Raw genomic sequence first — 9,846 nt, forward strand, 5'->3', positions numbered from 1 at the left:
ATGCCTCCTATTTTAAAGATAACATCTCCACTAGCTCCCCTCCAACCAGGCTGGAGCCCCAGCCCCAGGGACCCCGAGGGAGATGAATACCTGGGCTGCTGATGTACTCCTCTACGGACTCCCAGATTTGACCATCGGACACCACAGTGCCATTGGTCCCATTCAGGATCACAAAGTTCCGGACACACTTGTTCCGTAAATTGCCCATGAAGAGCTGGAGACCTATGAGGGCAAAGACACTCAGGCAGAACACAGTGAGGACCATCACATCGGCAAGCTTCTTTACAGACTGGATCAAGGCCCCCACGATGGTCTTCAGGCCTGGGGAGAGAAGATCAGGAGGTCAAGCTAGTCAGAGGGTGTGAGTCTATCTGCTATGGGGGCTCAGAGCTAGCTGACATCTTTCTTGGAGAGAAGCCTGCTCAGGCCTAAAAGAGCTTGGAATGGGTTTGAAGGTGGGGACACCCCAACAATCTAAGTGGGGCTTTCCTGGACCTGAGAATGAGGGAATTAAGGATATACTCACCCAGCAGGGCTAAGGAGAACTGAACTTAGGTCTGCCCAGGCCATGAGGAATGCCCTCGGGCTTTACTAGCTGGGCTAGGCTGGGGTGAGGAGGTTCATACAGTGAAGTGGGGACGGGCAAGACTAGGCTGGGGCAGCCAGGTGGCTCAGCGAGTAAGAGCACCGGCTCCAGTGTCGGGATGATCTGGGGATCAAATCCGGGCTCAGATACTCAGCACCACACCCAGAAATAACTGGCCGTGTAACCTTGAGCAAGTTACTTAACCCCGATTGCTTAAAAAAAAAAAAGACTAGGCCAAGGCCAAGCTCAACCCTACTTTGCCCAGGTGGCTGAAATCAATGTAAGCTGACCTTTCTTTCTGCCTGAATTTCCAGGGAAACAGGTACATACATGGACCTTAGGACATAGAGACAACCTATTTGGGACTGAGGGGGGTTGGAACTGTCCAGCCTAGGGTGAACATGGGCTTAGACTTCACTCATGAGAATGGCAAATCCCTCCCCCAGGTCAGTTTGGGTGGGAAAGAAACCATACAAACAAAAACACTCAAAAAATTTCCCACTCTCAAACAATTGTGGGTCCCTACAACAGCCAACAAAAAGTGGTGAAGAACACTGGAGGGTGTCACAAAGGAACACACATTCAGAAACTCGTGCCCAGCCCCAGACAGGTCAGAAAGGGGGGGGAGGGGCAGTGGAGGCTTTGCTTGTGTCCTTTTCAAGGTCAACCATTTTAGGGCAGGGAATTCTTCAAGAAGGAATGGACATGGTGGTGAACCCCACTGATCCTGGGACGTTAAAATGGTACTCCTTCTATGCTTGTGCTCATGTGCAGCACAGAGTGGGTTTGCCATCCCAGGGAAACTGGTAGGTGCCCCTGAGTATGGCAGCACAGGCCTAGGCTGCCTTACCTTAGACGGGGCTCTCCACCTCCTGCCAACCTTTCCCCCTCCCCAGAAAGTCTCTTTCTCTCTTTCTCATCCCTCTGTGTCTCTCTCATACCTCTTTATCTGTGTCTCTCTTCTCTTTCCTCTCTCTCTCATTTTTTTGCTCTCTCATCCCTCTCTCTTTGTCTGTCTCTGTCTGTGTCTCTGTCTCTTTCTCTGTTTTCAGCTATCTGTCTCTCTTTTCTCCCTCTTGCTTCATTAAATCTGACTATACCACAGAAAGAGGTCTCTTTGAATATGGGCCCTGGGGATGGAGATGCTCCTGGCTGCCCTAGAAATTCATCCTGACATCCCTGGAGGGAAGGAGACAGTTGTCATAGGGAGGCAGGGGGAAGGGTTCATTAGGTATATCACAGAACACCTTTATTGGAATGAAGTTGATTTCAAGCCCCAACCTTAGTGGTGGAAGGAGCTGGGCCAGGGAGGAAAGGAAGAAGGAAGGAGAGGGAGAATCTGGAAGGAGGGGAGGGGAAGGCAGAAAAGGGGAAGAAAGAAGAAGAGAAGGAAGAGGAGGAAAGGAAGAGGAAGAGAGACATATAAGAAGGGAACACATCACAGCCACCCCTCCCCACCAAGTTCCCACGTGAGATTCCCCTTGATTGATCAGTCACACAGCCAAGATCCCTTAGTAAAAGACAAGCAAAAATATGTGAATGCAATCTGGCCCATGGTACTAATGGTTATTCTTCTAAGAAAAAGCCAGGCTGAGAACTCTCATCTCATTGTTTCCCACAGATGGTGTATGGCTTTCTGCCCCACCTCGCTCCAGCTTGGGAAGCCTCACTCTGGCCCTGGCTGCCCATCAGCAGCTCTGGCTCCCACAGATCAAGGAAGGAAGAGAAGCTGGGCTCCCCGAGTTCGCCCATACTTCTGATTAAAAGCTATCCATCCTTAAGCTGGTTAATCTATGAAACCCCCCACGGTGGCTGGTGTCAGAGAGAGATCCAAAGAGAAGCCAGGAAGCAGAGGAGGCAGGCATACACCAAACAGTGGGAAACAAAACTGTTCCCGTGAGCACGCCTCTGGCTGGGAGGGAAAGTGAAGAAGTGCCCTAGGCACCCTGCAGGAGAAAGAAGCCTTCCCTGGAGATGTTGGCAACCACCTAAGAGAGGAGATGTGGCCCGGGGGCTCACAGCCCGGGGTCTTGAGGCCGTCCCAGGAGAGGGGCCTGGCAAACCAAGCCTCCAGGCTTTTCACTAAGGTTTCTTGGGCAATAGCTCTTCCCTGCCCACACAGATCCACATCCTACAATGTAAAAACTGGCCCAGTTATCGATAGAGGAGACAAGTGTGGGGGCGGGGCACACACCAAGCTCAAGAGGACAGAAACGTGAGGTGGGAGGTCCAGGGGCCCAGGCCCATTGGTTCAAAGCCAGGAGAGAACTTGGAGGCCAATCATCTGGGCCAGCCACCTCCGTGCCCAGATTTCGAGGAAAGGCCCAGAGAGCTGAGTGTTTTACCCAGTCCCACACGAAGAAATGGGCAGAATTGGGATTCAACCCCCAGTTGAGATGCTGAGATTCTAAGGCTCAAACTTTTCCCCATGTCCCATCTTTTTTTTTTTTGCCAAAACATGACAGAAGTGTGCTTTGATTTCAGTTATCAGGGAAATCTCTATCTATAGCTCTCTATATCTATACAGATACATATCTATAATATATGCAAATATCTACATCATCTCTGGTCTGTCTATCCATCTGCCTATCTACCTATCATCTATCTATCTATTTATCTATCTATCTATCTATCTATCTATCTATCTATCTATCTATCTATCTCTATCCATCCATCCATCTGTGTATCTATCTAATCTATTGTCTATCTATCTATCATCTTTTGAATTATATGGCCTCAGTAATCTATTATCATACTTTGCCCAGAAAGAGTCCTGAAGAAGGAAATTAACTTTTATGTTTCCTGATTTTTCATTAATTTAGGGAACTCCCAGTGAGAAATTCTCTCTGCCAATGCAGATCAACACCTGCTCTGAGATGTCTAAACTTAGGTAGCTGAACCCCGAGCCAGCTCCTTTTCCATGACACCATACTGTCTCTTGTCATATCTGCACCCCTCTACCCCCCAGCTAAATGCTTCTTGTATATTTTAGAGAGACTGTTTTTACATCTGAAGGAAATTTTTGTGGTTTCTTCTGGGGAAGATCCTGATACGGTCCGGGAATCCATTAAACATATTCCTGTCCCGGAGATTGTAGCCAAACCATGGGATGAGAGGAAGGAAAGACTGGCCGGAAAGATCTCTGTCTGTGTTCCTTGGACCCCTCATTGACACAGACACTGAAGCCAATCACCAGGGTGGGATCTCAAGAACCAGAAGGAATCTGCCCTACAGGACACCTAACAAGGATCATCCACCTTTCCCTTGAAGACCTGCAGTGACAGGACACTCAGTACTGCCCAGGTTGGAGGCTAGAGGCTCCAGCCAGAATCCCCAAGACCTTGGCAGGCTAAAAAGATGCACCAAAATGGCCCCATGCTAGCTCCAAATGCCAAGTCTTGCACCCAGGGTTGGTAGCTGCTCAGGCTCAGGAATAGAGAGCCATGTGAGACTGACTGATGGTGAAGGGGAACAGGCCTTGACTCCAGGTAGTGCCACCTCGAATCCTGAAAGTCAGGAAGGCTCACAAAGATTGTGGCCACCTCCATGGAGCCACAGATGAGGGTACTACTAGTGCCACTCTCTTCCAACCCAGGTTTGAGCAGCTGGTCATCTTTATAACTGTGGTGAAGCCTCAGTCTCTTTATCTGTAAGATAAGGATAAGTATAACTTTCACTACCTTTGAGAAAACACTCAGTAACCTGTAAAGTACTGTCTAAATGTCAACTACTTAGAAAAAATGCTGGGGCGGGTAGATGGTGAATAGAACGCCAGCCCTGGAGTCAGGAGGACCTGAGTTCAAATGTGACCTCAGACACTTAACATTTACTAGCCGTGTGACCTTGGGCAAGTCACTTAACCCCAATTGCCCTGCCTTCCCCCTTCAAAAAGCAAAAAAAGAAAAATGCTGGCCTCGGCATTCAAGGACCTGGGTTCAAATCCCCAGCACAGCACTTGCTACCTCGGTGAACTTGGGTCACTCACTTATCTGTGAGCGTTGGTTGCTTCCCCTTCAAATGAGTGGGCAAGCGCCAGTTGGCTGTCTAGCAGCTATAGAGCTGGACTGGGTGTTAGGAAGAACTGAGTTCAGAAGGCCTGGGTTTGAATCCTGCCTCAAACACTTAGAGGCTGTGTGACCTTGGCCCAGCCAAGCTCTCTGTACAGCAGGTCCTCCTCTATAAATGAAAGACCTCAACCTGACAGTTTCCAAGGCCCCACTGAGCTTGGAATCCACAGAAGAGGGGCCCTTCTGATTGTCCTATGATCTTTAGGACCGCTGTGCCAGCCGCCAGGGCAGGTCAGCCTGGAGATGACCCTGCCGCTTGTCCCAGCATTGCAGGCCTTGAAACCTCCCTTGTTCTGGCAGGAACATATGTCCCTGGAACAAAGGCCCGGACATGTATCCTTAAACGTCTGCCCCCTTAAATGGTTGTATCGTCATGCCTGAAAATCCAAACCTCCTCCCTCTCTGCTCCCACTGTAAGGGCCTTGAGCTCTGATGTGACTGTTGGAAATGGAGCCAAGGTCCCCAGTGACTTGAATCCAGAATGTTGGGGCCACTATGAACAGGCTGGTGCTCACTGGGAGAGCGCCGGAGGGCTTCCCTCCTTCATGGAGGCCCTTAGGGCAGTCCTAATGTCATTCTCTGCAGGGCCCCAGGGGAGCATTGTAGCTCTGACCGTGGGCCTGTGTGAGCAGGTGAGAGATCTCCTCCCCCAACCCTCCATGCTGAGCAAAGGAGGGGCACTCCCCCCTTTCCTGGAATGGCCTCCTGCACAGAGGGGATTTGCAAAGGGTCATTGCCAACATCTGCCGAGGTGCACGGCCCGCTGAAGCCGCCATGCATGGATTGCTATGTCTTCTACCTTGCCATGCAGGTTATCTGTTAAACACCAAGGCTGAAGGTAGACCTGTCCAAAGATTACACTATCCATTAAAATGAAAAGTCTGTGGGGTGGGGGTGGTGGGAGGGGGGTTGTCCAGCTCCAGACCGAAGGGGTCTCTGGGATGCTTTTATTGACAGCCTCGGGGTGGGGGTAGGGACAGCACAGGGGTAGTTGATCTGCAGGCTAAGCCTGGAGAGAAGAAAAGCTGTCTTAAGTCGTAATACCAGCTTCCCAAGATTGCTTCTGCTGGTGTGGTGTTTGGGTTTGGCCGTCAAATACAAATACTTTGGGCTGAAGCTTTGAGCTCAAAGCTTCGTTCTGTTTGGAGGCTAGAACAAGAAGAGGTTTAGGCTGATTAATACAGTCGGTTATGATGATGATAGCCATGGCAGATTTGGGAATAATGCAAACCTTGCCAATGGGTTCTGTAGCCTTAAGAGAGGACACACACCGAGTGGGCTGTTAGAGCTTGTGGAGGGAGCCAGGCCCGCAGACCACACAGACTCGGGCCGGGTGTATTCTAGGACAGGAGTATCCTCTAGTGGGGCCCATTCCCAGAGCGCTTGGCAGCCTTTGGGCTGACGCCAGGGAATGGAGCAGGGGGTGTGGAGGGAGGCATCTGTCAGTCCAGCCTTGATGTTTGACCTGGTTTTCACCTGAAATGACCGATATAGTTTTCAGGGCCCGGAGGACTCGGAAGGTTCGTAAGGCTGAGACATTGCCCAGGTCCACAAACTCAGTGGTGTACCTGTAACAAGGGAAAGGCACACACAAGACAGTGACGAGACGCCAGCAGAGGACAACATCAAGGGGACGAGGGACAAGGGGACAGAGAGAAAGTCACTTGGAGGTGTGAGCTGCGAGCAGGGAATGTCCGGGGCCTTACCTGGGATAACTGAAATAGTTTTTAGAGCTCTCAGGACTCTGAAAGTTCGAAGAGCCGACAAATTCCCTAGTTTTATATTTTCTGATACATACCTGCAGAATCAAACCACAGTTATTGGGAATTAAAAAAAAGAGAGCACACCCTCCCCCCCAGCCCCTCCCCCAACCCCCAGGAGCTCTCCCTGGGGTACTCTAAGGGAAGAAAAGCCCAAGGGGCTTCTTAGGGATCTAGAAGACAGGCTCTGATGTCTTATTGACCACTATAGGGAACCAGAGAGGCCAGAGAGATGTAACCATCTGGTCAGCCAGAATCTCCCATGGCTTAGGCGACCAAGGCATCAGAAACAACAGAGGAAGGTCAGGTTTCAAACTGGGGATGGGAAGAGGGATGCAGCGGCAAATCAGAAGGACTCTGTGGGAGGTAGGCCCCATGCAGTAAAGAACAACACCCCCCCCCCACCTGCTCCCCCAAGCCTCTCTCCTGAAAAAAAAATGGTGGAGGAACCATATTTCATCGGTAGAGGGAAATGCGGGTGAGGAAACCCCTTCCACAGACGTAAAGCAGCACCTACTATGTAACATATGGTCTGAGAGTTGCCTGGGTTACTAAAACTAGAAGTGAATCATTCAGGTTCAGTTGTCAGAAGCAGAATTTGAACTCAGGTCTTCTTGGTTCTCTAGCCACTCCTTTTTCCCTCAAATACCTAGAAGATTTAGGGATGCTTTCTCATTATTATTCCACTCTGACACTTACCACCTGTATGACCTTGGGTGAGGGACTTTCCCTCTCTTGGTCGCAGTATTTTCATCTGTGAAATGGGCTTGATCTTGGTTTCTGAGGCTCCCTCCATCTCTGCACCCACGCTTTTAATCCTTATACCTCTCTATTGCTATTCAACTAACCACCTCCTTCTGCATTTCACTTGGTGGGGGCAGAGCCAATGTAAGTGGAGAGAAGTCTGGTCACTCAGAGGTCCTGAAACATAGACCCTGAGAGTTTTAGCAACCTTCTCAACTCTCTCTGCCCCAAACATTTATCCCCAATTGGGTGAGGCCACTATGCCACAATCACCCTTCACTCCCAACAGAAAGATGGTGCACAAGGCCTGAGAAGAATCTGCCACTTAATATTCCCATTTTTCTAGTGAGTAACTGCATGATACAGGGGATAGAACACTGCATTTGCACTCAAAGGACCTGTATTCAAGTCCCATCTTTGGTATATAGGTGCCCTTGGGATGTAGATCTCTCTATGTCATTGTATGGTTCAGACAACTTCAGGGGTCTCTCTTGCCTACCTGAAAGGGACTTCAGAAGCCATTGGGTTCAACTCTTTCATTTAACAGATAACCAAACTCCAGCCCAAGGAAATTAAGTGACTCATCCAAGATCACACAGGGGGTTGGTGTCAAAGTCAGAACCTGATCTAGTCCCATTTCTTCCTTTTACAAATGAGGAAACTGAGGCCCAGGGAAGCTAGGTGAATTGTGTAAGCATCAAAGGCAGGGTTTGATCTTGTCCAATTCCCTTATTTTATTGATGTGGAAAGTGAGGCAGGCCCAGGGAAGCTACCCAACTTTCCCCAAGTCTTGTGGGTAGTGAATCTTGCCCTCTGACAGCTGGTTTGGTCCTCCTTCCCTCTATCATATCTTGCCATCTCCTGAATTTAGGGAATGAACAGATCTCTGTCTCAAATATGGAACTAACCTTTGGTCGAGTTGACATAATTAAATGTAATTCAACAAACATTCTCCACACACCTACTATGTGCAACACCCTGAGCTGAGTGCTGGAGATACACAGATTGGGGGAAAAAGTGACAATCCCTATCCTCAAATAACTGTAACCAAATGGAGCCTGAGTTAAGGCCAAAGAAACACCTCCCCCACCCAGGCCTAAGGCTTGAGGTGGGGAAAGGGGAGGCTCCTTTTCAGAAGCCCCACTCTATGGACATCGTGGAGCAGAAGCAGACACCTGCATCCAGCTGGACATTTGGAGTGTGTGTGTGTGTGTGTGTGTGTGTGTGTGAGAGAGAGAGAGAGAGAGAGAGAGAGAGAGAGAGAGAGAGAGAGAGAGAGAGAGAGAGAGAGAGAGAGTGAGGTTATTTGAGGATAGGTATTGTCACTTTTTGGGAGGAGGGGGGGGGAGAGGGGGGGGGGGGGGGGGGAGAGGGGGAGGGGGTAGAGGGCGGGGGGAGCGAGCGAGCGAGCGAGAGAGCGCCTGGGGTGGGTTAAGGGAGGGGAGACAGGGGGAGGGAGAGGGAAGGAGAGGGAGAGAAAGAAAGGGAGAAAGAAAGAAAAGGACAGAGAGGAGAGAGGGAGAAAAGAGAAAGAAAAAGAGAGTGGAGAAAGAGAAAGAGAGACAGAGAAAGGGGAGGCTGTGATTGTACAACCAGTGGGTTCACATATGGGTCCATCTGTTTGTCAGAGAAAAGCCCAGGTGGGTGAGCAAAGGCTGTTGACCACCCCTTGGGAATATTCTAGAAGGCCCCTCTCTCAGGTCTGAGTTTTGACCAGACGGCCGCTGAAGCTTTCTAGAGTTCGTTCTCCACCCCCACCCCCAGAGCTGGGGCCCGGACCCAGGTCTTCCTTGTGGGCTCTCCCCCAGAGCCAGCAAGGTAAAGTGTTCAGGATGAGGGATGCCCTGGAGTCCTTTAACCTTCCCCACTCCTTGGCTAGGTGAGAGGGGCCGTCTGCATGTGTTTGTGGGGAAATTCTCCGGCTGGGATCATAATGCTGCCACAGAGGAAAAGCCTGTGGATGGGGGCTCTGGGGCCCAGAAGCCCCTTGTTCTCTGCTGGGCCAAGTGCTTGTCTTTGTGGGGCAAACTTCTGGGGGCTGCGGAGAGACCCTGCCAGGATGGCCAGAGCCACAGTCAGGCGGTGGTCGCTGCTTCTCCACTTGGGGGTCGGGGAGAGAAAGGGTGTTTTAATGTGTATAATTCTTGTCTCACTCTAATGAATTCCTCATTAAAAACTATTCATTTTCTATTACTCCAGCTGCAGCTTGGCTCTGAGCATGCATTAGAAAACAGGACTTTTGTGATTGCAAAGAAAAGAAAAGAAAGGAGCGCTGCCGGCAGCTCCCCCTCACACCCACCCAGGGCACAATGACCTCCCGCAGGGGCTGCTGCTATGGGGCGCAGGGGCCACATGGGGCGCCTGCTCAAAGGGGACATTCTGGGCCTCTTGTTTTGGGGGGACGTGCCCCCTCCTCCCTCCCTCCCATCTTTTCTTCCTCCCCGAGGTTCCCTCCACGGCTGGTTTCCATAACAACTCCCCGAGTGATGAGGGAGGCTGGAACACAGCCGTGAAGGTCCCCAAATTGGAGGTGTTGCTATAGGGAAGGCTCTCTCTCTCTCTCTCTCTCTCTCTCTCTCTCTCTCTCACTTCCCCCCTCGCTCAGTCTCCCCTGGTGCCCCTGCGCCCCACTCCTCCCCCCCTCCCTCCTCCCTCCTCCCGCCTTCCTACCCCTCTCCTCTTCTCTCCC

At 50.7% G+C, this 9,846-nt stretch overlaps 1 protein-coding gene across 1 annotated transcript in view; it reads right to left on the bottom strand.

Moving 5' to 3' along the window:
- Positions 1–9,846, bottom strand: part of SCN5A (sodium voltage-gated channel alpha subunit 5) — a 182,307-nt gene that overhangs the window by 102,680 nt on the left and 69,781 nt on the right. Inside the window, exons 6-7 of the mRNA XM_069084320.1 lie at positions 6,360–6,451; positions 91–321 (exon numbers count right to left, since the gene is read on the bottom strand). Of these exons, the coding sequence (XP_068940421.1) occupies positions 91–321; positions 6,360–6,451 (323 nt within the window). The remainder of the gene's footprint in view (positions 1–90; positions 322–6,359; positions 6,452–9,846) is intronic.

This window comes from Petaurus breviceps, unplaced genomic scaffold (genome assembly GCF_028583685.1).
Source record: "Petaurus breviceps papuanus isolate PSGF00001 unplaced genomic scaffold, PetGlider_PUasm1.0 174, whole genome shotgun sequence".
Classification (NCBI taxonomy): Eukaryota; Metazoa; Chordata; class Mammalia; order Diprotodontia; family Petauridae; genus Petaurus; species Petaurus breviceps.